A 27,997-nucleotide genomic window follows, 5' to 3' on the forward strand; every position below is an offset into this window, starting at 1 on the left:
GTAGCGGGGCTAAGCGCCACCCAATAAATCAACCAGCTGCTCATGCCTCTCACCGAGCTGATGAAGGGGCGGTGGGCTGGGGAAGCAAGGGGCAGAGCGGGCGCCTGCTTAGAGTCGGACTCCTGTGCACAGGAAGAATGTCGAGGAACGGCCAGCGACAGAACCTGGTGGCCATTAAGGAACTTGAGCTCATCTTGGACTCCTGCACACTGGAGCTCACCCCTGTGGATGAAGTCTGGCCCAACTTGTGCATAGGAAATGTGTGAGTGTACTGTGTTTAACTACAGAAACAAATTATTAAGCAGTTCATTTCAACTTTTGGCATTTTTTTATTGTCTAATATAGTGTGGAACCTTAACTAATCTGGCATTTAGAAAGTTTTATAATGTATAGCTCTTGTCAAATAAAATAAGCAATTTATGATACCAGCTATGATCAGTTATTTTAAGGCAAATCAGCTATTATAAAGAGTTAATTTAACAGCTTTAACCTCTTAAAAATGTATGTGCTATGTTATATTCTCAGTAGATAATATTTATTGAGTACTTATATTTGTATATTTCTGTCCTTCTGAATTTATGTTTATATAGTATAATTAGATAATTCTGTTTTATGTGTGTCCTCTTTGGGATCCATAGGGCTGTTGCACAGAACAAAAACAAATTACATAAGCTCAGCATCACTCATGTCCTGAACGCAGCACACTCCAAGCAGGGCAGCATCGGTGACCAGAGCTTTTATGGGGACGCTTGTGTTTACTTTGGCATCCCAGCGGAAGACTCAGACCGCTTTGACCTCAGCCAATACTTCAAATCTGCTGCCGACTTCATTCATAAAGGCCTGAAGAGCAAAGATGGTATACCCCTTTCAACATCTTTTATAGATTAAATTAAAATTTTATTTTTTTAGTAATTTTCCCTCGTTTTTCACCCCCCCATCCTTCTCTACAGGAAAAGTGTTGGTTCACTGCATCATGGGTGTGAGTCGTTCGGCCACTTTGGTCCTGGCCTACCTGATGCTGAGGCATCGTTTCTCTCTAAGAGATGCTCTCAGACATGTTGTCAAAAAGCGGGCCATTTATCCCAACCGGAACTTCCTGGCGCTCCTCCTACAGCTGGATGAAGAGCTGAGCCGAAAAAGGACGCTGTGTCCTATTCTCTGACACTATTCTCTCTGTTTCATTGGCCCTCGGTTGTTTTCATGACCTCAGCATGTGTTGCACTCCGATTAAATCACTTTAGGCAGTGGCTGTAAATAGCACATTTGTGTAAACTAAAATAAGACATTTGAAGTCTCTATATTTGTTTTTCTTTCCATCATCTCATGAATCTGTAATCTGTAATTTTGATTTCCAGGTCCAGCAACATGATGTTATGTAATAACAGTTAGTGACGATTAACCCAGATCTTTTTTTTTTTTATCAATTTCTACATGACGTTTGTTAGCTGGACTCACATGGATGCTGAAAACTACTGATTAATCAATCAATTAATTAATTTCCATGTGCTCTACTTTACATCTTGGACCAAATAGATAAAACGTTGCCCCAATGTACGAACGCTGAACGTCTTTCCTGTGTTGTTATTGTTTGTTTCTCAGTTATAAAGTTGTGTGTTTGTGCTTTGATGCAACAAAACGTCTTCGGATGAATCCCAATGTCCCAATAAACAAATAATAACTTTTGTTTTCAATTCTGAGTTTAATTTAGTTTATTATATCATGATTGTTTTAGGGGCCGCATGGTGGGGAAAGGACTGCTTCCATGAAGCAAGACAGTTCTGGGTTCAAATCCCGGCTAAGTTAGTTGGTTTCTCTAAATTGCTCCTCGGTGTTAAAGGTATACTATGCAACCGGGGTTGATTTTCCAGCGAGGCTCCCCCCAGAGGGCGAAAGTAAAAGTGCACTGTCGTAAAGATGCTCAGCTGTTCTGGTTTCTCCATCAAGCCAGGCGCGGTTGTTTTGAGCTTAGCAGACAGGCGAACGCAACGAAAAGTCGAAAAAACGGCAGTACAAACAATGACTAACACAGTGAAAGTATGAACATGCACACAGAGAGAGAGAAAACATTCCAATGTTACTTACAATTGCATCAGCAGAAACGCGAGGTCCGCGTCAGCCTTGCAGCCTTCTTTTTCTTTCAGTTCTCGCCATTCGGAAAAAGCTTGCCCGATGTTCACCCGTGTACAACTCCTCTCTCTGCCCAGAGCCCTTTTCCTCTTTCCTCTTCCTCTTGCCTGCTCCGACATGGGCACCGATTGTGTGTTTCTTTCTCTTAGTTCTGATGGCAAAGCTGGTGCAATTAAGCATCTAAAAAAACATGTTAAAGACCTTGCTGTCAAGTAAAAGCCCCTCAACAACAATTTGAGCCTTTTATTGAATTTATTACTAGATGGGTGTAACAAAAATTACCCAGCATTTTTGGGTGTAGCACTATCATGCCTGACAGTTAGTGAGAAAGACCCAAATGCAAACAGGAGGGCGACAAACAACACGATGAGGTGAATTTTAATGGAAACCAGGGGAATAAACTAACAGATGCAGCTGGAGACACAAAGGAGAAAAAGCACTTAAACAAAAGGAATGATAAAGGAACCGAGAGATAAATACAAAATCCAGGAATAACTCAAAACACGAGAACTAAAACACAGGACAAAATAAAAACTGAACTAAATCATACAAAGTGAGGTAATGTTGAACGGTCCACCCAAAGACTCGACCTCAAACATAACAAAACTTCATAAATGACTATGTGCAAAACCAGGTGATGCAAGAAAATCAAACAATCTAATTGAATTGAACTATGCCAATTCTGATAAGAAAACAGGGCAAATATGTAGCCAAGATTATCTAAGGTGTCCATTTATGGCTACAAAATTCATGTTTCAGTGGTTCAATTTATAAATCAGTTAATCATAATTATAGTCCTTTGTGGATTAGAGAAAATCCACAATAGGTTCAAACTTGCAAGCAATTGTATTGAAAATGCATTAATTGCTGTGTAATCTTTACAGCCTGGGAAAAAAAGCTAAATTAACTTATTAAAAGGACAATATTGACATGGGATTCAATTATATGATGAATTTATGAAATTCTCATTGGAACTGCATGCAACACCATGCAAGAAGAAGGAAAGTACAACATAATTATGAGAAAAAAATTTACATTTATATTCACACCGGGTTACATCAAAGAAAATAAAGAGGTATGTCATGTTTCTGTTTTGCTTTCTTGGTCTTCCATGTCTCTTTTCCGTCTCAGCTTGTCCTCCTGCAGCGTGATGTCCAGCGCTCTGAGCTGTTTCAGGAAGCCGTGATTAGGCAGGATGCAGCGGTGCTGCCGCACATGCTCAATGGCTTCCACTACAGTTAAGCCGTGCTTCATCATCAGGTACGCCAAGACCAGAGTGGCTGACCTGCTGCGACCCATCACGCAGTGAACCAGCACCTTATCTGTAAAAGAAAAAAGAAAAAAAAACAGGTGGACTCGTCAGACCAAAAGAACAAAGCACAAGCACTTTCCTCAGAGGCAGCAGATATGTGGTCAGTTCTGTAGAGCAAAGACCTTGGACGATCTGCTTCTTCTCCAGAACTCACTCTGTGGGCGGCTCAGGGCCTCATGGATAAACTCTGCCGCCAGGAAGAAGTACTGGGAGATGTTGAAGGTGGGTTTGTCGTCAGCTTCCACACCAAGGTACTGGATGTCCAGGTCGCTGTAGTAATTAGCTCCAGTCAGCACATTGTTCCACTTTCCTTCTGCTGCATTCAGGACATGAGTGACACCCAGATCCCTGAGCCCAGGCCGCTCAAGAGCCGTTTTCCTGCGTTCGTGCAACACGTTCATCAAGTAGCAAGCTGCGCACTCTGGATTTAGATTCATACAGACAAAACAGAGATAACTCACTCATCCCCGATGTAAATCCTTGGCCAGACCTGATTGACATGGGTATATTGAGCTGTGGTGCCAGTCCAGAAGAGCTGCTCCAGGTCCAATGTTCCAGGTGTGACGTAATCACTGTCAGGGTCTACCTGCACTGCTGCATATGGATTCCTCCTCTTGGATTTCACCACGCAGGAGCTCATTGTTCATCTGTTATTCCCTAAAAACGCCCCAAAAAACCCACATCCCTGTGGAAAAAAAGGATGCATGTTAAAAGGACAGAGGGTGCTACATTTAAAATATCAAAACAAGACGGAATTTAAATTGTATTTAAACATCCAAAAGGAGCAACACGAAATGCCCAGACATCGCTGATCTTTTGTCTGCCTCAGCAATGGCCTGGTACCTGAATGACAGCAGATTTTTAAGGGTTTTGAGTTTGATCAATTTACAATATATTCTTTGCACATCCTTTCTACACAATTTTTTAAAAAGTATTTTTTTTTATTTACACCAAAAGTTGTGAAGCGAATAGATAAATGGTTTTCAGCTCTGTTACAAATGAAATTCTAAAAAGTTGGCTTGTGTTTTCGTTCAGCCCTCTGTAGCCCTCACTCAGATACTCCTGCATAAAATTCAGTCCGTCCAACTGCCAGATAATTAACAACATGTCAACATGTGTGTAATATAATTTTAAGATTTAAGATTTATTTATTTTCACAAATCAAAATAGAAGCTCAGAATACACATATAAAATAAGAAATGTGATGGAGTGTGACAGAAACCCCTTAGGGCTTATACCAAAGGCCACACCCCTAAAACAACAAAACATCAGGCAGCTAACATTAATTTCACTCGAGACAGAAAACAAAAAATAAATGTACAGTGCAACATTATTTTTTTACATTTTAGCTTTCAGATTTCAGGGAGTCAACATTTGTAAAATAATACATCACTGTCTTTTTTGGATAACAGTATTTTTTTCAAAGACTTTCTACCATTTATGAAGAATCCAAATATTTTCCATATTCATTCCATAGTTTTGCACCATGATGCCAAAAAGAAAATTGCACTTGAGTTTTAGTACTTAATGGTAAATGAAAGAGACAAAGCTTGTGTAGTATTATAAGAATGCACATATACATCTAGCTCTTCTGTAAAGGGCTTGGATGGTTTTTTATAGAGAACATTAGTGAACAAACAGCTTCATAAAGGAACATGGCAGACAAGTCTGGTTTTACAGAAGTTCAACGCAGTTAGGGTCTAGAGCGATATGTCATGCTTTGAACATCTCACAGACCTCTGTTGAAATCATGATCTGAAAGGGAAACAAATATGGCATACCTACAAATCAATACATAATTGCCTGTTAAACTAGATTAAACCGAGAAAGCAGCCAAGAGGCTCACGGTATCTCTGGGGGAGCTGCAGAGATTCAAAGCTGCGGCCGGACCACCTGTTGGTGGCAGATTCATAGTGTAGAGACAGAAACGCTGGTAGGGATTGATGGGAAGCTGGATGGAGCTTAATACAAGGTGATCCTGACCCCAGGGTGGGGATTCACCTTCTGAGGGTCGAGCAATACCCTTAAGCATAGATCCCAAGCTCGAGAGATGGAAAATGGTTTAAATCACAATGCTTCCTGCTCCTATGGGCCCACTTTAGATGGTCCTGTTACCTCCTCAGCGTGCCATTAAGGATCAACAGCAGGGAAACACCTAAAACATGTAGGACAGCAGGCCCTGAAGACCAGGTTTGAGGAGCACTGGTTTAGATCAAAGCATATTCATGTGTTAGAATGGCTCAGGCAAAGTCCACAGTTAAATCCAACTAAGAATCAACAGCAAGATTGAAACTTGCTCGCAGAAACATACAAAAAGACGTGCAACTGTAATCACTGCAAAAAAAGTGGTTTTATGAAGTGTGGACTCAGGGGTCTGAATACAAATTCACATTACATTTCTTTATGTTGGGTATCATCATCCTTCATTTTCGCTTCACTTTGCATCAAGGAAAGCTTAAATTCATGCACATAGATTACTCAGATGTATTAAATATATTCAAAGGCAAATGAGAAATACTCACCTTATTTAAATCTGTTGCTAAGCAGGAAGCAGAACCCCTTTCCTTAATGAACATGTGTAAACCGGCTCTGAGTATCAACAAAGATCTCCCTAAACAGAAAAACTACAGACGGACTGGTGACCACTCCCCGAGCCTGTTTAACATTATATTTTTAGACAGCTGGGCTATAAAACCTGAGCTGGACAACATGACACACGTACACACGCACACACGCACACACACACACATGCGCACACGCACGCACACACAATGCATACTTATTTTTTTTAGTTCTTTTGACTGTTCAAGCTTTTTAATTGGGCACAATCTTTGAATCAGCAGGGTGATGAAGCACAGTCAGGATCTTTTTAAGTTAAGCGGTAGATTATTTTTTTTCAAAGTCAAGAATCTGTGTCCAGGTGTGGATCTATAGCTGTGTGAAAAAGTGTTTTCTCCCTTCCTGGTTTCTTGTGTTTTTGCATGTTTGTCACACTTAAGTGTTTCAGAACGTCAAACAAACTTAAACATTAGTTAACAAAGATAACACAAGCAAACACCAAATGCAGCTCTTAAATGAAGGTTTTTATTATTAAAGGGAAAACAAATCCAAACTTACATGACCCTGTGTGGAAAAAATTATTATCAGGAGTGGCAAAATTACCATAAGAGCACAGCGACAACTCATCCAAGAGGTCACAAAAGAGCCGCAACAACATCCGGCAAAAATGGCCAGCAAGTTAGCGGTCCAAGACAAAACCACTGCTTGGCAAAAGCAACATTAACGCTCATCTCAATTTTGCAAGAACATATCTTAATGATTCTCAAGACTTTTGCGGAAATATTGAACGTATAAATATTGAAAGTTGAACTGAGAGGCAAAAAAATTACTGTTCCCCCAATTTCCAAAAACTTTTACTTGAATTCTTGTGCACGCCAGCATCTTCAGTGTTTTCAAAGGCTGGAGAAGTAAATGGTAAAAAAAAAAAAGACAAATAAGAATCGATTTAAACTAAAAAGGGACGAAAACTCTTATTTCTGAATAAAATCTACCATTTTGCACATCATTAAACAAGTTTCTCAATCATATCCAGCGTCCTCTTCCAAGTTCCACTAGTACTTTCGCTCCTATCTGCTTAAGCCCATGCCATTTCACTAAAGTGAAAGGAAAACATACCAGCCTGCCCTATTAGATTGTGCTTTTCTTAGAAAAATTACACATGGAAAAATATTTTATTATACATGTGATAATCATATAAGAGAAATGAATGGTTATTACTTATTAACAATCATTTCCAAGGGCCCTAAATGATACATATGCATGCAAGCATTTCAGATTATATTGCTTATTTTCCATCAATTTCACATTTTGTCAATAAAAGCTCTGCCCAATCCTCTCAAATTTCGGCTCCTGCAATTTATTCCCCTCAAAACGATTGCTTGTTACAATTTTAATAATTTTTAGAACCCGTAGCGTCTCAACGCTCCCGTTTTGGATGCTTGTAACCAGCGGACTCAAACCCTTAAGTGCACTTCCACCAGGTGCACACTTCACAGAAGTGCTTAGGGTTTAGTGTGAGTATTGGGACAGGGCAAATGTCTTATGAGGCTTTATCTCACCATTGATAGATATCAGGAAGGGGGCAAACCCTTTTTCACACCGCTGAATAAGCATTACTGACAGTTGTTCCTGGAGAAAAGCGTTGAGCGTCTGGTAGTTATATCTTTGCAAACATTAGAAAAACAGGGATAGCCCTCAAAACCAGTTTGTCGAAGGAGATTACAGTGAAAATGTGTTATGGAGAAAGAGCTTTTTCTTCTTTATTGATGTCCTCAGTGATCTGTCTGCTCTTGGTACGAAGGCTCAGCTCCAGCTGTCTAAGCTGCTCCAGAAATCCAGAGTTCGGTCCAATGTCTCGGCACAGACGCACAGCAGTGATGGCCTCCACTAACGTCAGGCCCTGGTGGATCATCAGGTAGGCCAGAACCAACGCGCCAGAGCGGCTCACACCCATGGCGCAGTGAACAAGAACCTTTCTTGAAAAATACTGTATACTCAGTTACACCAAGAATACACATTCACTGCTTTCAATCACATTTTATCAGGTTCATGTTTGTGTCTGGTGAACCATTTTTTGTAATGATTTTTTTTTATTGCTAATCTTGCTGAAGTGACTTGTTTTATGGTTGAGGTTACCAAATGTTTACCTAAAATATCCTGATATTTAAAAGAGTTCATCATGTCATGCTCTTTGATCAAGTACCTTAGCACTACATCAGATCCACCTGGAGTTATCATGATGTCATGCTTTTATAAAGTAATAAAGTAACCTTTATTCATAGAGCACTTAACACACAACGTCCCCTCAAACTCAGGAGCCAGGGAGAAGGAGAAATCACACACAAGAGCAATGTGGTTATCCCAACTAGACTTTCCTAAAAGCCGAGAGAAAACCCAAACAGGACTCCAGCCAGAACCCAGCAGTCATCCCCCAATGTTGCGGGAGTTTCAGAGGAACTGAGAGATTTATTTTCTAAACACGATGTCCCATTGGCTTTCAAACCACACAACTGTCATGATTTAGCTTTTTTTATTTTGTTTTGGACTTTCCTGGAAAGCTTTTTCTTAATCAGCCTTCACCTCTAAGCCATCATCCAATCAGCTCAGTCTCCCTCCAGCCACCACTCTGCTCTAGATCAGCTCCACCTGTTGCTGCTAATTACAGTCAACTTAGCTTACCTGTTCACCCGTCCACATGTACCTGCCTCAGCCATCTCATCCCTGCCAGAACGTCTCGTCTTGTCTAGTGAGGTGTCACTTGTGTCACTAGGAATGACACAAGTCACAATCACAACTCTTCAATTAAATACAGATTAAGTTGCCCATTTAAAAAAAAAAAAAAGGCCCTGTCTTTTACTAAGTGGGAAATTTTATTCCAAAATGTAGCTCCCTGTATCGGACTGAAAACTGACCTCTGCTGGACTGATACCTAGGAGGATGGAGCAATGAACTCTTGCAAGTTGAATAAGAATGAATGGAAAAATTTGACTTGAAATAAGTAATGAAATGCATTGGTATATTCCCTTGAGTTTCATAAATCTTGTAAAAAAAAACCTGCAAACCTGAAAAATTTTAATGTTATAAATGACCAGAATCGGTAGCTCCTGAAATAGAGCTGCAATTCTTTAAAAAAGCGTTTCCAAATGATCCGATTTTTTTGTTGTAGACTTGCAGGAAAAGTACTTCCACAAACTATACTGTTAAGATAAATAAGGGTACATCGTTCAAACCATAATAAAGTGTAATCAAACAGTCAGCAATAGTGTGAGGAATTACCCTCTTTTTTTTATACAAATAGATTATGTATTTTCCTAACAAATCCAATGATCTTTCCACCTTAAGCTCACATCAACAATGACTCTGAGAAATGTTATCAATTATACCTGCCGTATCTCTGTGCCATCAATAAACACTTTTGAACCTTTCCTAAAATTACATCTTATTTCTTTAGATTTAAAGATGATTTATAACAAAAAAGACTGATTTGATATTAAATGTAATGGCAGTACATTTAGACATGTTTTTGCTGTTTATTTCTCTGATTTGACTTTTTTGTGTGTGTGTGAATTGTCTCAGGCATTGTCTCACTGACCGTTTTCCTTCAGACCGCTGTCTATGAACTGTGCAGCAGAGCTGAAAAAAGGCCGGAGGTCAAACTCCGGATGGTCTGGAGCTTCGACACCGTGGTACACCACTTCAGTGTCGGTGTAAAATCTCGGACCAGTGTTGATCCGGTGTTGGCCCGCGGCGGCATTCAGCACATGAGTCACACCCAGAGAGGACAGTCTGGCTTTATCTCGAGCAACAGACCTACAGACACAAGCCACATTCAAAGAGACTCACACTATATCTTTTTTACCACATTGTGGGATGTAACAAAAAGACTCGTCTACTCACTCGTCTCCTACGTAGAGTTTTGGCCACACTTGGTCGACAGACCCCACGGGCTTCCTGTTGGTCCAGAGAATTTCCCTCACTTCTGTCAGAGATGGGCTTTCTCCTTGCACGGCTAAATGACCTCTGGAGCGATACAGATGTGTGTCTTTCTTGGTGCCGCATTGGGTTGTTCGTAATGATTTCTTGATTTGTGTTTGAGTGCGACTTTACAAAGCCTGAGCCTGTCTTTTTCTTCTCCTCTCCCGCTCCAGGCTGATGTCGAGGCCACGCAGCTGCATCAGGAAGCCCGGGTTGGGGCAGATGTCTCTGTGCTGCCTCACAGCAGCCACGGCCTCCTGCAGCCGGAGGCCCTCAGCAATCATCAGGAAGGCCAACACTAGGGTCGCAGAGCGGCTCACACCCATCAGACAGTGTACAAACACCCTTCCTGGGACACAAATGTTACTTATTACCATTAACCTGCATATACAAACATACAGTGGGTCTACAAAGTGTACACAGCTGCATATAAGGAGGTTTTTGTAGTGTTATCCTGACTGATACCTTTGTTCTGCAGACTATGGGTTTGTGGCTAAAGGATGCAAATAAGCAACATGTAAAAAAAAAAAAATCCTACTAGGAAAACAGTGCTTTAACAAAGTATTAGTTTAACCTGGCTGCACACTGATGTTTAGATGTATCCCCCTAATCGATTTTATTGCCATTTTATACACATGGTTCAAAGAAACTAATAGCTAATCTTGATCCTAAATGACTGTGTACAGGTCATAAATGTGCGGCAGCCTAGAGGAGCAGCAATCATTAACAAGCGACATTAAAACGCAAGCTGGGTTTTACACACTGTGCAGCTTCCAGCGCGCTGACTTGCCTCCCATGGCCAGTGCGGCTCTGATGTATCGCGCTGTTGGATAGAAGTAAGGGCTGAGGATGAAATCTGTGGCGTCATCGGCCTCCACTCCGTAGTAATCCACGGCCATGTCTCTGTAGAAGCGTGGCCCCGTGCTGACATGAAAGCAGGGAGCGTCGCTGGGGTTCGGGGGACCGTGAGCTGCGTTCACAACGTGCGTAATGCCCAGGCTGTGGAGAGCCCCTTTGTCGCGAGCAGCCACCCTGAAACACAACCACGGGTTCACTTTCTGCAGCGAGGATGCATGACGTTACTGTGTAGGCGAGCATGCATCCGTCCACCTACTGGTTGCCTATGTAAACATTTGGCCAGACTTGATTGACGTGACCAGTTGGTCGTCTGTCTGCCAGCAAGAACGCCTGCAGCTCGGAGACGGAGGGAGGCTCATACGGGGGATCCCTGAGAGACATACTGTACAGACGCAAACACAACGAGGACTGTCTTTAAGTACATTCTGTACAAGTCAGTGTGTGGCGAACTCAGCCAGAGATGACAAAAACCTCCCCAGTCACATGTGTTTCCAATATAAATCCCTCGTGCTTACCTCGGTAAACAGCACTTAAAAGGTTTCTCCTTCAGTGTTCGCTCCCACTTCTAGCAGCTTTGTTCCTTTAATAACTCTGTAATCACACACTCACCGATGACGCAACACTAAAACGCGTTACAACTGGACGTCCGAGTTCTCAGTCAGCTTTCAGCTTTGTAGAGCTTTGAAGTTTGACATCAGCTTGTGCATTTTCGCGTCAGTGTCATACAACCACACCTGTCAATCAGCTCCTCTAAGAGAGCAAAGAGGATTACTTACCATATTAAATCTCTAAATTATGTGCTTCTGTGTTCAGCTGCATGTCGTTTCTGTCCTTCGACCCCAGTTAGTCGCTCATACAGAGTCTGGTTCTGCTCGAGGTTTCTCCCCGTTACAAATGAGTGGTTCCTTTCCACTGTCGCCACGATCTTGCTTAGGAGGAAGGATTGCTGCAAATTCAATGACTCGATCCTGTCATCTGGTTACAGTCTTTGGCCGTTGTATTATAATTTGGATTAAACTGGGCCATGTGTTACTTTGATCTGATTATACGATTGTCTTGGAGTGATTCTGAACCTTTTAATCGGACATGAGCTGGACCTGGTTGTCTTATAATGTCCCTCAGGAAGGCCTTTGCTGTGAATTTAACCTATATTTGAACAAATTTGAATTGAACTGAATTTAGGAAAAGTCAGAATGCATCCATGGCCTGAGTTAAATAAAAGTAAAAAAAAAAAAAAGTATTTTCTTTGTGAAAGTTATGGGGAAAAGTATTTGCTCCCTTGCAGGGTTTCTTTTCTTTTTTTTTACTTGCTTTGTTGTCACACTTATATGATTCAAATAATTGAATTGAATGTCAGACAAAAGTAACCTGAGTAAACACACAAAGAAAACAGGTTTTATCAAGAGAAAGGTTTTCCAAACCAACCTGCCACAATGTAAAAAATGTTATTTCCCCTACACCTAATGACTTTGAGCCATGTTTAGCAGCAACTTCCTTTATGCCTTTGCATTGACAACCCATGAGACTTTAACAACACTGCGGAGGAATCTTGGTCCACTGACTTTTGCAGAAATGCTTTAATTCAACCACGCTAACCAGTTAAACATCTTGTCCCGGTATTTCAATAGGATTTAAGACCAGACCACGACTTGCATTACCAAACAAAAGTTTGGACTCACCTTCTCGTTCAATGATCTCCTTTGAGGCAGTTGGCAAACCACTTTGGGTGGCTAACCTCTCGAAGGCCAAGAGAGGCCAAGGCAGTAATAAAAACAAGTGGGGGAATTTAGAAAAAGCTAAAGCAGACAAGATGTTTTGAGTTATTTCATGATTTTGTTTTTGATACATAATTCTATATACTTTTGAGACATAGTGTTGTTGTCTCCACTGTGTATCTGCGATGCAGAAAGTCGTAAAAATTAGGAAAATCTATCGAGTGACAAAGGTGAGCCCAAACCTTTGACTGGTAGCGTAAGTTTAGAACTAAACCCATACTTGATTTCAAAACCTTCAATTTGTTTTAAAGCCTTTCAGAGAAGGACTTGCTGATGAGCTTTGGATCATCTGCTGCATAATACCGGTTTGGTTGAAGTTGATGCCACAAACTAATGGTCATCCTGCTTTCCTCCTGAGAGCAGAATTCATGTTTACAGCAAGTCATCCAGTTTCTGCAGCAGCAAAGCAGACCCAGACCATCACACTGCCGCCTCCATGTTTAACCGTAGGTATCACGTTTTCCTGGAGGGATGTCAGATCTATGCCAGACACGACGAAATACACGCCTTTCAAAAGGTTCCACTTTTAATTTGTTCGTCCACAGAACATTTTCCCAGAAGTCTTCATTATCATGAACCCACTTTTTTTTTTACCCAAATGTGAGATGGCCTTTTGTGTGCTTCTCAGCCAGCAGTTTCATGGTGGAATTCCCCATCAAAGCCATTTTTGCTCTTCCTCTTTTTTTTCAATCGTTGAATGACGAACACTGACCTCTAGTGAGGCAAGTTGGATGTGTTAAACGTGTCTAGAAGTTTTTGATGATCTGTTGGAGTAATTTTAAGCAGCCAGCCACTCCTGGGCAGGTTCACCAGTGTTTGTAGTATGTTATTGGTGGACAGTGGCTCTGATTGAGATCTTCTGGAGTCCCAAAGCCAAATAAATGGCTTTTCAATCTGTACTTGATCTTCTTTAGATTGGGGCATAAGGTGCGGTTTTTAACCCTACTTCATGTTGTCAGACAGGTTCTGTTCAGGCACTTTCTGGATCCTATAATCAGGCCTGGATGTGGATTGTAATATTGAACTCAGCTTTCCAAGAATCGTGTTATTCAGTTAATTCATGACCTAATAAGCAGTGTGGGTGGGTTATTTTTTTTTTTCATGGATCCAGCTGGTTTTTGATAAGTTTTTTCACTTATCACTTGAATCTTTTTTTAAATGACACTGGTTAATTTTTAAATTAAAGTTTAAGAAGTCCGCCTTGGTTAAAGTTACGTCTTTAGATAAAATAAATTTTTAGCAGTAATGTATATTCGTCTGCTCAGGAGTATTAAAAAATAGCTTAGGGAGGGGCTGACTCTGCTCCAGTACAACACATTCAAATAATCCTATAAAAAAAATAAAAAAAACCCAGAAGTAACTTAAAACCTTAAAAATGGATCAACACATAACCAAAGGGATACATAAAATACTGTTGCTCCTGCAACAAGACTTTTTAGGAAAAAAGATGATTTTTTTCTGCTATCATGGTTTCAGATGTTTCTTGGATGACATTTATTTGTTGACAATGCTGTGCAAAATACAGTTCAATTTTATTTTTTATTTCTTTTTAAGATTACATGATTCTATAAACCTATTGTTAGTTCTTACAGCATTCAGATATTTAATTATGCATTATTGAGTAGTGCTCCAAATATTACCTTATTCAATAAAAAGGTGCTCAGTTTTCTACTCAAAACCCCCGTTAGAAGGATATTAAAACAACTTCAGTCATAAATAAAGAAGAAAAACTTAACAAAAATGAAATTGGCATAATTAATTTTATTATTCACTGTCGAACATCATAGTCTCCCACACTTATGGGCAACTTGAGTGTCAATGAGACCAGGAAGTAAAAGGTCACATAAGGCTTTTGGTGTATCTGGACATACATAAAAAAAAAAAAGCCCATCACATGGATAAACATTTCAAGCAGGCAAGTTTCAAGGCTTTCTGCCATATTCAGAAACCACACACTTATTTTTTTTTTTTTTAGATAATTGAACATTTATCAACTGCGTCAATAATCAAGAGCTGTTCAGCTCGGAAACATCATGACACGACCGAATGTAATTAGACGTTGTTTAAACCTTTTGGCCCCATAATAATCAAAGTTATACCTTGTGTGTGTTTTTTTTCCTGTAAATTTCTTGCCCATTTTATTTTTTGTAGCAGAGGTTTTACCTCCGACGACAGTAGCAAATCACATTGTAAAAGCCATAACTTTTCCATTCCTTGTCCGTCCTGACAGGGTGACTGTTTAAGGAGTTAAATGAACAGACAGCGTTCATTTTAATGCCCACTGAGCTAACGTCCAGGAGCTTTTAAAATGCCCACGTGCCGCAATCTACCAGACGCGGCTGTAGCTTTCAAGTTTGTCTCCATAGAAACATTTTCTGAACTCATCCTGTGCTATACAGCAGGTTTAACAAATCCAGGTTCCCTCTTGTTTTTCTAGTGTTAGGTCAAACAGTTGAGAACATACCCAGAAGTATCCAAATACTGATTATAAAGTCAGTGAAGTTTGCTGACCAACTACTTATCAGGTCAAGTTCCTGTTCCGGAGGCGCCTTACTTATCACAAAAAGAGAATATAATCCTAAACTTATTATAATTTAAATAGTTAAAAAATGTTCATGAATAAATTAATGAGATTAATAATAACACCCTGTGCCCGTGGCGGCATCATGCTGTTCTTCAACAGGAAGAAAAACAGACATCATAAAGCACAAAGTGATCTGAAGACGATCTGTTCTAATATTTGGCTTAAACAAAATTATGTGGTTGTTTTCTTGAGACAGGCGAGAAACTTTTGAGGCCTTAATCTGTCAGATGGAGCGCTGCCTGATTTAAACATCACTTTATAACCAAAAAGGATTAAGTCCAGTAAAGGTTTATGAGTCAGGCTCAGATGTGAGTATCTAATAAATGAAAATATTTAAGTGGTCAGGGATAACTTTAAGAAATTACTTTAATGACAAAGGCTCCAAATCTTTACTAGTGTAGGAACAGAAATAAAAATCTGTTCCAGGCTGTTTGAGCTTTCTCCTTTTAAAGACATTTCGCTTATGCAGACAATTCCAGGAGATACTGAAGACTTGAAACCTAATGTCACCTTTCCGAAATCCTTTATCCTGCTTCATAATCCAGAGCCAGAGCTCTGCTCAGCACATTTACACCCTTTGTAATGACTTAAAAACTAAAAAACTAAAAAAAAAAAAAGAAAAAAAAAAAGGCCCACAGCTCACCTAAAACAGCGCTGACAGTTAAACTGACATGTTTAAACAGGTTGAGCCGGGTGGAAGCTTTAACATCACTAAAAATGTGTGCATTTAAAACAACAACAATACAAATGGCTTCTCAGCTGCTCCGTTTCAGCAGATCCAAAAAAAAAAAAAAAAAAAAAACCCTGTCTTGTTACTGAGGTTTTGCTCTGCAGTCCTTGTTTGTGCTTGTGCTCCGTCGCCCAGAGGGACAGCAACACTGGACTCCAGAGACAAGAGCGCTTGTAACAAAGCCTGAGAGGTGTCTGCGCAGCTGCACGCTGGAGCCGGGACTCGCAGAGGGAAACGCTTTTGCATTTTTTGCATAACTAATAACTTTCAACCAAGTTCCTCGTCAGCTACAAATACAAAACGCCTCCCCCTGTTCTTGGCTGCATGCTCCTCTACTGACCTCTTGAGGACAAAATGGAGACAGGCAAACCCCTCAATAGGCGAGTAAAGACGTGCGGACACTTTAAAAATAACTTTTAAGATTAATTGACCAATTAAAAAAAAAAAAAAAAAAAAGAAGACGTGGGTCCGATTAGTGGAGGCAGTGTGGGTTATGAGGTTTTCAGGCTGAAGGAGAAAAGCTTCTCGGCGTTCCTCATTTGAAGTCCGGCTTCTCTGGGAAGGTGCAGCCTGCTCTTCTGATGATGACGTTGGCAGAGTAGTGTGCTGCCCTCACGCACTGATCCAGAGGTTTCTCCTGGACGAGCCCGGACAGGAAGCCTGCGCCGCCCAGAGGCGACGCCGTTAACATGAATACGTAGAGAAAAAAAAAAAACAAGAGATGGAGGAGTAGAATATGCTGCTTACCTCCGACAAACGCGTCGCCCGCACCATTCGTGTCAACTATGTCCTTCGGGTCAATCTTCAGGACAGGGAATGTCTCAATCTTATCACCTGAGGAGACATAAAATTAGACTGGAAACCTGAAAGTAGAGATTAGACGTGAATAGAAAGGATATCTTACTCAGGGCCATGATAGTTTCATCCTTTCCCTGAGTAAACACAACGATTCTCTGCCTCTTTGCGTTGACTTTGGGTAATGCCTGGGCTTTCTTGGCAATCTCCTTAATGTCTTTAGTCTACAAAAAATAAAGAAAAAGACAACACCACCTTAACTGAACCTGTTGATGGGGGGTATGAATTAGGGCTGAACAATTAATCGCAATTTCAATATAGTCGCAATTTTAAAGAATGCAATTTTCAAATCGCAGAGGTCTGCAATTTTTGGCAATGTAACAATTAATGGATAAGACTTTTGCTGTGGTTAATATATTTAAAGTGGGTTTGGCTCCACATGGAAGGGAAGAGAGTTGCAGCAGTGAGATAATCTTATTTTATTATTTGTTTTAGAGTTTATGTAATCATACTATTTTTCACAGAAACTTTCAGGAATCTCACCATAGCATTAAGTACGATGAAACTGATTAATACATAGACTTGTTTGTTGGTTTCACAAGGATTGGTGTCCAATTCAACAAGCTATTCTCCTAAATAATAATATTCAGATTAATAAAAACTGTTAAATTACTTGTTTTAAATAGTCCTTGTTTACAAACATATTTACCTACAGGCCATTTTTGTAGCTTGTGGTTAATGCAGGGAAAAGTCAAAATTAAAGCGCAATTATGGTTGAAATATGTAGCAGTATAGATTTTTGCCAAAATCGTACAGCCCTAATATGTTTAAAAAGACATGATAAATTAAACTGAAAATAAATAATTACATTAAATCGCAATATTAAGAGTAAAAAAAAAAAAAAAAAACGCAATTAGATTATTTTCCAAAATCGTTCAGCCCTAGTATGAATTACAGGAAATAAGCAGCTCGGCTCCAAAAGAACATCCACTCACCTCAAAGTCCTGCTCTTTAGCAAAAGCACTTGCCTCCTGAATGAGCAAACATATTGCAGAAATAAATCAGCGATCTGTTTTCCATCAAGCATAACAGATGTAGGCTACCGGGGTGTGGAGGCTACCAACCCACCGTCTCGTTGCCGAACAGCACGTCGATGTAAGGCATGACCTGCATGAGGTTGTCCTTGAAGAACTGGCAGATGAAGGGTGCAGAAAGGTTCATGCAAAACAGCTTGTTCTTTTCGGAGGCGTGCTTGGCTACTTTCAGGATGGACTCCAAAGACACAGTCAGGAAGAAGCCCTGGAAAACACAGCGTCATCAAGATAGGCCTGACAGGCAACGTACCAGGCAGGCGATCAGGGCGGCTTTCCTACTAAAAGCCCGATTCACACGGGATTAGTTTAACCTAGGGACCACGTGTGATTTGTAATATTTACGGAGATTGTGTGCGCTTTTAATCCTGTGCAAATTCCCCATGTCAGTACTTTGTTAAGAAAAACTTGCCCTGCGAATTACCTACTACATCTGGCTGAACACAGAGGTCCTGTGATAATACTAATCCAATGCCAATAAGCATCTCTGTGATCCGATACATAAATAGGCAGTATATTATTATTTTTTTTTAAGTTTCCTGGTCACATTTTTATTTGCGTTTGGTAAGAAAATGGAGGCTGCATTGAAGTGTTTAGAAAACCCCGGGTCCTGGGCAATGAGACCCCTCCTGGAAAACAAGCCCAGTAAGCAACCCACCACACAGTAACACAGAGCCCCGTTCTATACTGCATAAATGCATTTAGTGCTGAATTTCTACCCACCGCGACTTTTCCTGTTCGTAAACCTGTCGAGGTGAGGTTGGCACGTATTACGTACGGGGACAGACATTAACCGGCTCGCGCTGTCTGCAAAATGTAACGACAGCGCGAGGTCTAGCCCTTGTTGCGCAGTGTAACAAGACAGGAGAAGGGGGTTCTGTTAGAGGAAAAAGATGAGCCCAAATGAGCGACTGCACGTTAAAAAATGGGCCAAAAAAAACCACGATTAATGACATCTACCGGCGACTTTAGAAAAAAAAGAGAGCCCAGAGAGTGTTGGGTGCACATAAATTTCAGCAAATCTCAGGCTTTGGTAATCCCGTGCGAATGCGCCACACGAAAAGCTGAAGTGGGGGGGGGGGGGTCACTTATCTATTACACCAAGTCCACAGATGATGCTTATCCTGTGTGAATAGGACTTAAGATGGAGACTCTATTCCTGCTGATCTTAATCATGCAATTGTTCAATTAAGCCATTAAAATAAATGTGATTAAAATAAAGAAATTTAAAAAAAGTATGTTTTGTTGAAAAGGAAAAGCACCAAAAACTGAAAGCGTGGTTTAAAATATCTTATTAATCCACTGACCCACCTCCTCTCTGTTTAGCTCCACCCTTAGTTCAGCTATAACTTTGTTATAATTGAACTCTGGGAGTTCAGCGTCACCCTCTCTCACTTTAACTCCTTCTATTCTTGCATGTTTAGGCTCCTCTCTCTCAGTTCAGTCCCACCTCATTACTTTGGCTCCATCCCCCCCCATTGAGGTGCGGGAACCTTTTCAGGAACCAGGGCGGTTTACTGGTGTAGGACCAAAATCAGCCAAAAGCGAATCTACAACCAAAATGGCGGCGATATGGAGGACGGAACCTGAACTAAAGCTTTGTCACGGATGCTAAACATTTCTCACTAGTTTGAAATCCACAGCCTCTTAAGTCACTCATTCCCCAGTTCATCTTGCTACCCATTAAACGTGTTGTTCCCGTTGGCTTTAAACGCAGACACAGACTGAAGCGGTCCCAGCTGTTCAGCACGGTGGATCATTCACTAGTTTTAGGTTTATGTGGAGCAGACGTTCTGCAGCTTCTCCGTGCGTGTTGTTAATGTTCCTCAAGAGACACGTTTTCCTGGCTTTAATTATTAAAGATATGTGGAGTGTTGCAAACTTCCTCTGAGGTAAATCTGGTTTTAATTCAGTTCCAGTAATCCCAAAGATTTGCTCTTTTTTCCTCTCTCTCTGGGAGTCACGCTCAGGGCTGTTAATTTAAAATCCTCTCTACCTGAACATTTCCACACAGTTCAGATTATTATCTTATTTCAAATTTTTAAGCCTGATTTCATCGTTTTTAGTCTGATTTCACAGTTATGTCTGATTTCACTTTTTTGGTCTGATTTCACTTTTTTGTATGATCTTATTTAAATTTTTTAAGCCTGATTTCACAGTTTTTATGTCTGATTTCACTGTTTTTATGTCTGATTTCTCCATTTTGGTCTGATTTCACTTTTTTTTTTAATCCGATTTCATTTTTTAAGCCTGATTTCACCGTTTTAAGTCTGATTTCACTGTTCTTGGTCTGATTTCACTGTTTTTGGTCTGATTATACTGTTTTTGGTCTGATTTCACTTTTTTTATTATCTTATTTAAATTTTTTAGGCCTGATTTCATAGTTTTTAGTCTGATTTCATAGTTTTTAGTCTGATTTCATAGTTTTTAGTCTGATTTCACTGTTTTTAGTCTGATTTCCCTTTTTTGGTGTGATTTCACTTTAAAATCTGATTTCATTTTTTAAGCCTGATTTCACCGTTTTTAGTCTGATTTCACTGTTTTTATGTCTGATTTCACTGTTTTTATGTCTGATTTCACTGTTTTTATGTCTGATTTCACTGTTTTTATGTCTGATTTCACTTTTTTGGTCTGATTTCACTTTTTTGGTCTGATTTCACTTTTTAGTCTGATTTCACTTTTTAGTCTGATTTCACCGTTTCTAGACTGATTTCACCGTTTTGGTCTGATTTCACTTTTTTTTATCTGATTTCACTCTTTTTAAGCCTGATTTCACCGTTTTTAGTCTGATTCTGTTTTTAAGTCATTCAGGGCTCTGCTGTTGCGGTGGGAGGAGATCTGTGTCTCCAGACTGGAGCAGCAGCTCTCCTACAACAGAAGGAGCTGTTCAGACTCAACGAGGATCTCTGTAAACGGCCCGGCTTTCAGACCCCGCCAGTCGAACTGGCATTAAAGAAAAAAACAATAAACGGCCTCAGTGGATAAGAAGGTTTTTAGGAAGTTAGGTTCCAGAGGAAAAGGGTTCAGGAAGCCACAGTGGAAACGTGCCTTCACTCTCCGTTCAGCTCCACTCATTTAGCTCACCTGTCTTTCAAGCAAAACAGAAACCAATTCTGAAGCTCTAAAAAACACATCTTTGGGTTAATAGAGTGAAATACTCACAGCAATATAGTAGACTTTAGCCTTTTCCACCAGCTCCCAGTTTTCATCCAAGTCTAAATGCTTGTCCTTCTTATAGCAGTTAGCAGCAGCTAGATTAGCGACCAGAGACCTGGGAGGCGGAAACAATACAATTAGACATGTGCTATTAACACACTTTATAACTCTTCCTTTAATCCCCCCACCTGTTATCTCCAGTGATGCAGGCAGCACACGTCCCAGTGGGCTCTTCGTCTTGCTCGTAGTAATGAGCGTCCACGTGGGCCTCCTCCGCCTTCTGCTTGAGGATCTCTCCAAACTTATCTTTGCCGATGCAGCCGAAGAACGTGCCCACGCTATGCGGCTCTTGGATCATCCACTGCGGACCGACGCAGAAGCTTAGCTTAACACCGGCCAATCAGAGTCTTCGCGAAGACGCTAAACATCTGTGGGCGACCCACCTGAGCGATCTTGATGGAGTTCTGCGTGGCTCCTCCGGCGTGATACTCCACTTTGAATTTCTTTACAAGCTCATCAAATCTACACAGAGACGAAAATCTGAGTTTATTCATCCCGCCATTTTCTACTTGATTCGACACTTGTGCATCTAACAGAGCTCCTGCAGCACAGTTTTTCTCCCGTCTGTCGCATCAACAGAGCGCACAGAAACAAGTTTGTTAAGGTTTAGGTTATAAACGTCAAAAGAAAAAAATTGGGATCGGCCCAAATCAGAATTGGCAGATTAGACCTCAAAGAAAAAGGGAAATCGTTATTGACCATTAAAACCGCGATCACTGCATCTCTAGTGCTGGGGCAGATCTTTAAGGTTTCCAACGTGAAGAAGTAAAAAGAGAACTTATGAGGAAAATTATTTGTTTTGGTAATAAATGTATGAATGAAACTTGTTATTTAACAACAGATACTTGTGTATTTCTTCTTATCTTTATGTTTACACAGCTTAGCCCAAAAGTATTAATACCCCCAGGCAGGTCTAGTTTTGAATGAAACTTTAAATTTTACCAACAGATTTCCTCTGATTGGAAAAAAAACATATTAACATTTTGGGATGAGCCAGCCACCGCCCTGATCTGAATCTGATATCAAAGATAAATTATCAAAAAAACACCGAAAGCACCCAGAAAGCTGGTCAGCAATTACAACACGTGTTTGATTGCTGTAATGATCAAAGGTTTACCAGAGATCTTTGGAGTAATTTTTGACATGCCACCTTTAAATAAAATGGGAAGGGGGGGGGGGGGGGGGGGGCGGAGAATACACATTATTTATAAGCCATACTCTTTTTTACATCTTTTTATCGTTTTGGGGATATGCCTCCCTCATTTCCAATCATCAGAAACAAGCTTCGATAGACACAGAGTAAAATCTAATTCGGCCAGGGGTGTGAATAATTTGTCCGGTTGAAGAATTAATGACTGCTAAGAAAAATTTATTGGGATGTAGCAGCACTGTCAGTAATTGAACAAATCTGATTATTGGTTTGCGGGTAAAAAGCGAACACTGAATGAAATCCAGGCGAGTTTTTCGGTCTGGATCGCCTGCCGTTGGCCGCTCTACTCTTCACATCCAATCCGTGCAGTCATTCTCCCCAGCCTGCTTCACATCTGGCCGCTTCCCGGTTTCTCCTGTCTCTTCTACGCACGGAGCAGGGGAGATGGGTTTTACTAAGCGAGTCACGGTGCTGTATGTAACGTGGAGAGCAGATTAACGCCGTGGGCTCTCGTGTCTCAACCCGATCCTTCAAAAGGCGCGCCGGGTTTGTGGATCATGATCGCTCTCAGCGGTACTTGTGGCTTTCCAGGCTCGAGCATGAAGAGCTGCCGGCCGGGTTACTGGGACACATTTCCCCCAGGACACAGATCTCACTCTGGGACACAAAATACAGGCTTTTCACGAGTAAATCCATAATTTATGAAGTAATTTATCATTTTAAACAACAAAAATTGTAAAAAAAACAACAACAAAAAAACCCCCCAAAAAAACAAACAAGTAATCTGGCACAGCATAAAAACCACCAGTTGACATAATTGCACTGATCTTGTTTGCTGTTATCTGAACGTGTGTCTGCATGTCTCTCAGAAAATAGGCAGTGGCTTCCCTGCTTATTACCACGTGAATTATTTATTCAGAGCTTGCATGTTTGCAAATGGATGCCAGGTAATGCGCAACGTGACATCCATGCAGAAAGCAGCCTCGTATTTTCCTCAAAGAAAAAAGAAAAAACACAAACACGCGCATGACTGACCGCTGATTATACAATCCGGGCCATTTATGCCGGTTACGTAAGGCGACGCAGCTTTCCTGTTTCCCCTTTCTGGGCTGAGGGCCGGTTAATTCACCATTAACGTTTCGCCTGTCGGCGCCGACAGAGGAGCGCTTGCTTTCGTGCTGCGGAGAGCGTGTTTTCCGATGTATTATTAGGAACAGCAACAACCACAGCGCTGCTAAAGGTCCTGAGAGGAAGTGAGAGGTCAGAGAGAGAGAGAGAGGGAGCGATGAAGGAGTGGGGTGGGGAAAAAAACACTTAGTGGTCCGTCGCAAGACATAAAAATGTGTCACTGCGATGTTGCTTTGAGTGATGACTGCGAGCGAGTCTGACAGGGTGAGCGAGCAGGATAGCTTCTGCTCTACGCAGACAGAAAAAAGGAGATTTGAATCTTTTATCCTCAAAAATCTAAGTAAAACTCTAAGTTTTATCAACAGAATTTGAAGAAAAAAAAAGAGGGAGACTCAGTGCGGATCAGTATGAACACACTGTCACATTCTGCTCTTATCTCCTGCTGTGAAATGTTTGCTTTCGGGCTCTGGTCTCAGCGGGACCGGGGAGGTGAAGTGTCGCGGCCCGTCATTGGACGAGGCCGCCCCACTCTGCGCTGCCATTGGCCGTCTGCGCAGGACCGGCGGTCGATGGTGGCAGCTTTCTTGTGCGCGCCTGTTTTGGCCGGCCCTCTCCGGAACTGAGCGGCTCAAACGAATTCGGACGTGTTTTTTTTCACTGTGCAAAGCTAACAAACGGCAAAACCCTGACGCTGCCGCAGCACGGATATTCTACGGTGAATGACGCAACACGGGGGGTACGAACAGTGCTTTGTGCTTGTCCTCCGCCAGGATCTGATCGTTGGGCTTCAGAGAGTACCTGCAAACGATTAAAAAGAGGAGAAAAAGGAAGGTGGTATTAGTAACACTAGATTACAAAAACAAAAAAAATACATTTCATAAACATCCAACAGCATCCAGATCATAAATCTCTGATAAATCGCTCTACACATACACTGCAAAAACGGAACTAAAAATACGTAAACTTTTCTTAAAATTTGTGTATCTGTCCTTGATTTGAGCAGGTAAATAAGATGATCTGCCAATGGAATAAGATTTTTGCACTTAAAATAGGAACAACTCATCTCCATCATCTTATTTCAGATGCAGTTTGTCTAATTATCTTATTTTAGGTGTCAGAATACTCATTCCATTGGCAGATAATATTATTTACCTGCTCAAATCTAGGACAGATACACTCATTTTAAGAAAAGTTTACTTATTTTTAGATCAGTTTTTGCAGTGTAAACCCTCTTCCTCTACATCACACTGCAAAAAAGGGAACTGAAAGTAGTTAAAATCCTCTTAAAATTAATGTATTTTTCATTGATTTGAGCTGGTAAATCAGTCTATTTGCCAATGGAATAAGATGTTTGTACTTAAAATAAGAACAATTCATCTACATCATCTTATTTCAAGTGCAGGATGTCTAATTATCCTATTTTAGGGGAAGAAATTCTCATTCCATTGGCAAATAGTCTTATTTAGCTGCTCAATTCAAGGAAAAATGTACAAATTTTAAGAAGATTCAACTTACTTTTAGTTCCCTTTTTGCAGTGCAGTGTGCTAATCAGAGAGCAGTTTCCTTGAAAAGGACGACAAAGGGTATGCTGGGATTAAAGGGCAGCTTTAGCCCCGCTTTAGCGAGGCCGAATTAGACCTAAGGCTGGCCGGTTCAGCTCTAATCCAGGACTTTACGCAAGGGGCTTCTGGGTGGACACTGAGCTGGAAAGCAAAGCAGCCCTTTGCCCTGGTAAAGCTGCGCCACTGGAGACGGAGAGCTCTCGGACGGAGCAGGGAACGAGCCCTCGGGGCAGATTCGTGTTCTGGGAGCTTTCAGGATTCAGACGGACCTCAGGGATTACAGCGGGGACTGATAAAGAGTAATTCATGGTGCAGGGATACTATACCAAGCAAATAAAGAGGCAGGGACAGGCAGCTAATTTAGTTTGAGCATGTAATGGATCAGATCAGCTGCTTTCTCTGTACTTACTGGCCTCCTTCCTTATTGACCACCAGCTGCCCTCCCTCTATAATCTCCCTGTGACCTCACTGATAACGGCGGCCTGGAGATCAATCGATCTGGTTTGGCTCACCGTTTGGTTTTGCCCCGTTAAGAACATACGCAGCAACAATCGCTTCATGCGCTCAGGATTTCAGAAAAACAAAGCATGAAACAATGTATTTTTTATAAAAAAAAAAAAAACTTACTTGTCCAAGAAGTCTTTATCCACCACGGCAGAGATGTCCAGTAAGGGGTTTCCCATCCCAAAGAGCAAATTAGGCCTGGAAGAAAAAGTGAACGTTAGGAACCCGCTTTAACTTTTAATGCTGCCAATTAGCCAATTATGAGATTTAATTAGCAACTGAATTATTACATCATTTAAAATGTATTCAAATACTAGAGGAAGATACATTATTTTAACTCATTTATTATTACATTTATATGGTTATTACAAATAAAAATGTAATATTTTTGATTCATCAATGATAGTTTAAATTATACAGTAAGTGCATATGATGAAAATGTACATCTTATGTAAATGTATATCTGAAAAGTAAATGATAGATACCTAAATGTACACAATTTTATTACAAATATGTAAAATAACCACATCTTTAGGAATATAATCATTTACAGCATAAAGAGCAGGACAGAGTGGAAAGACAAGACGTGTTTAGAAAACAAAGACGGAGCGTACTGTGCTGCTCTTGTGAAAACTGTAACCTCGCGGTGAGAGAAAAGCAGAAATAGTACGAATCGAGCCGACGTTTGCACAGACAAAGCGTTCATTTTTTTTATAAAAACAGATGTAATGTGGTTTGTGGTGAGGATCTGGGCAGTCATGCATGCCCTTATATTATGACAGCCAGCCCAAGGACAGAAGTAAACTGCATGTTTCTGCATTTTTCCCCCCCTCCAAGAGAAGGAAAACTAACGGCAGGGCTTCTGACCACCTGAGAACATCGTGACCGTGTGATGCCAGCAGACATCAGACGTCTGCGCTTTGTGTCATCTAATAACACAGACGGCTAAAAAACCGGCTAACCTATTACAGTAAAGGCAAAGGTCTACAGTGCAGCCTCTTCTGTCTGAAAGCACAATTAACTTAAGCAACAACCACCACCTAGTATTTATAATGAGTAAGCAGACCAGGAGGGGGGAGAATCAGGATATGAGTAACACAAAAACTCAGTTGCCGCTCGTTTTGCTCCAGCAAGCCTGAGCGTACTTGCTGTCTCTATAAACTTGTCAGCGTTTGTGGGGGGGAAGCCGCAGATGGAGAGCGCGCCGTACCAACATGTGCTGCCACATTTGCCAGCAAGGTTCTCTGATGGGACATGGAAAGACCTGCTTCTCCAAAAAATAACTAAATAAATAAATAATAAAGAGCCTGTCACTGGAACAACAGCAACTCTGTAAATAACATCTAGCCAGAGGACACCACACCCTTACCATTATCTCCCTCAACATCTGGCTGCGTGCAGGCGTATGATTAATGGGCTCGTGCGGCCAATTACTAACCCAGAGCCCATGCCTGCCTCCAGATCTGCTCTGCTGGCTGGACATCCATCAGTATGCGCTTACCTCACAGCAGACATCATGTTCTTCTTCTCTCCCTTTCTCTCTCGGTGTGTGCACCAACAAGACACTGACAAACCTGTTGAGCGACCTAAAAAAAAAAACCGGCTCTTAAAAGGATCAGCTTTGCAGGAAAAAAAAAAAAAAGCATAAATTTGAGCTCAGCTCAGCGTGCGAGACAGATCGATTTCTTTTCCCTGCATCTGCAGCTCCTCCTCCCGGGGACCGGCGGATTGGAGGCATCTGAAGGAGGAAGGGCCTCAGCAACCTGCCTCTGTCCGATGATTGGCTCGCTGCTCAGACTCCTGCTTTATTTTAGGGCACCGCTTCAGGCGTCTTTCCCCCCCCCCACCACCACCACCGTGAGAACCGCGCTGATGAGTGGCGTTTATATGAATCCGGCTATGATCTGATTTCTCCACAAGACAACAGGGGAGAAGAAAGATAACGTGGTCCGAGGCAGACCACGTGACTGCTCGGCGGTTCTTTGTTGTTTCTGGAGGCTGCTGGCGCAGGATGGATCCTGCACGGCCGGCGTCCAGAACCGGGTCGCTGCAGCCCCTGAACATGCCGAACCCGGGTTAAATATTGGCCCCGCTAACACGGCCCGCATCTGCTGCACTTTAGGGGCGGCTAGAGGTTAAATCTGAGCTCTCCGTGTTAAAGAGTAACAACATAAAAGGCACTTTGCACCACGATTGTTCCACTGGGCTGGCGGAGGAACACAACAGCAGCTTCAGGAAACCTTTTAAATGCGTAATCTAGTTTATTTATTTTTTTATGGATGCATAGTTGCACTCGGGGTAACGCTTTACGCATTGATTTGGCGCACAAATCAGAACTCAGGTAAACGCCTTTTTTTGCTCCGAACAGAGGCACAGCTACAGCACATGTTAGTCACCTTAGTTCGACGGCAGCCTTTTTGCTCGGAGACTCTGTCTTCTCATCCTCGGAAAGTTTAAGTTTCTTTGCTTTGGGTTCATCAGAAGCCATGGCTGTCCGTACCGAGCACGTTGCAATCACCTTATGAAAAGCGGTCATGCTATTGGGGTATCATTACACCCTGAACGCGGACTCGCAGGCATCCATGGCCAAACGTTCCGTTCTTTAAACACATAAATCATTTTATAGAAAAA

General features: G+C 41.3%; 4 protein-coding genes across 7 annotated transcripts; 1 reads left to right on the forward strand and 3 right to left on the reverse strand.

Annotated features, from left to right (window-relative positions):
- The first annotated feature begins 117 nt into the window (after positions 1-117).
- On the forward strand, positions 118-1,691 carry zgc:153981 (dual specificity protein phosphatase family protein). Its single transcript, XM_012878088.3, has 3 exons — positions 118-262; positions 639-856; positions 951-1,691. The coding sequence occupies exons 1-3, from the start codon at positions 138-140 to the stop codon at positions 1,160-1,162; spliced, it is 555 nt and encodes a 184-aa protein (XP_012733542.1). The 5' UTR covers positions 118-137; the 3' UTR covers positions 1,163-1,691.
- A 664-nt stretch (positions 1,692-2,355) lies between these two features.
- Positions 2,356-6,162, reverse strand: LOC105936708 (dual specificity phosphatase DUPD1). Of its 2 annotated transcripts, none has more exons than XM_021324232.2 (4): positions 5,962-6,162; positions 3,901-4,096; positions 3,594-3,817; positions 2,356-3,449 (listed from the first exon to the last, which is right to left on the reverse strand). In XM_021324232.2, exons 2-4 carry the CDS (start codon positions 4,077-4,079, stop codon positions 3,208-3,210), a joined length of 645 nt encoding a protein of 214 aa, XP_021179907.2. In that variant the 5' UTR covers positions 4,080-4,096; positions 5,962-6,162; the 3' UTR covers positions 2,356-3,207. The 2 variants fall into 2 exon arrangements, with proteins under 2 accessions (XP_021179907.2, XP_021179893.2); XM_021324218.2 differs by having other exon boundaries at positions 3,901-4,124; positions 5,962-6,161.
- Positions 6,163-9,590: 3,428 nt separating this feature from the next.
- LOC105936997 (dual specificity protein phosphatase 13) lies at positions 9,591-11,658 on the reverse strand. 2 transcript variants are annotated; one of them, XM_036130334.1, is made up of 5 exons: positions 11,347-11,658; positions 11,088-11,213; positions 10,737-11,005; positions 9,896-10,322; positions 9,591-9,808 (listed from the first exon to the last, which is right to left on the reverse strand). In XM_036130334.1, exons 2-4 carry the CDS (start codon positions 11,210-11,212, stop codon positions 10,102-10,104), a joined length of 615 nt encoding a protein of 204 aa, XP_035986227.1. In that variant the 5' UTR covers position 11,213; positions 11,347-11,658; the 3' UTR covers positions 9,591-9,808; positions 9,896-10,101. The 2 variants fall into 2 exon arrangements, with proteins under 2 accessions (XP_035986227.1, XP_021179913.2); XM_021324238.2 differs by having other exon boundaries at positions 10,764-11,005; positions 11,347-11,654.
- Positions 11,659-14,347: 2,689 nt separating this feature from the next.
- On the reverse strand, positions 14,348-27,908 carry LOC105936968 (adenosine kinase). Of its 2 annotated transcripts, none has more exons than XM_012878059.3 (11): positions 27,763-27,908; positions 25,490-25,564; positions 24,045-24,098; positions 21,406-21,484; positions 21,151-21,323; positions 20,969-21,077; positions 17,844-18,014; positions 17,711-17,746; positions 16,825-16,939; positions 16,668-16,754; positions 14,348-16,580 (listed from the first exon to the last, which is right to left on the reverse strand). In XM_012878059.3, the coding sequence occupies exons 1-11, from the start codon at positions 27,900-27,902 to the stop codon at positions 16,456-16,458; spliced, it is 1,164 nt and encodes a 387-aa protein (XP_012733513.1). In that variant the 5' UTR covers positions 27,903-27,908; the 3' UTR covers positions 14,348-16,455. The 2 variants fall into 2 exon arrangements, with proteins under 2 accessions (XP_012733513.1, XP_012733522.1); XM_012878068.3 differs by lacking the exon at positions 27,763-27,908 and adding an exon at positions 26,868-26,968.
- Between the last annotated feature and the right edge of the window lie 89 nt (positions 27,909-27,997).

Source organism: Fundulus heteroclitus, unplaced genomic scaffold (assembly GCF_011125445.2).
Source record: "Fundulus heteroclitus isolate FHET01 unplaced genomic scaffold, MU-UCD_Fhet_4.1 scaffold_338, whole genome shotgun sequence".
Taxonomy (NCBI): Eukaryota; Metazoa; Chordata; class Actinopteri; order Cyprinodontiformes; family Fundulidae; genus Fundulus; species Fundulus heteroclitus.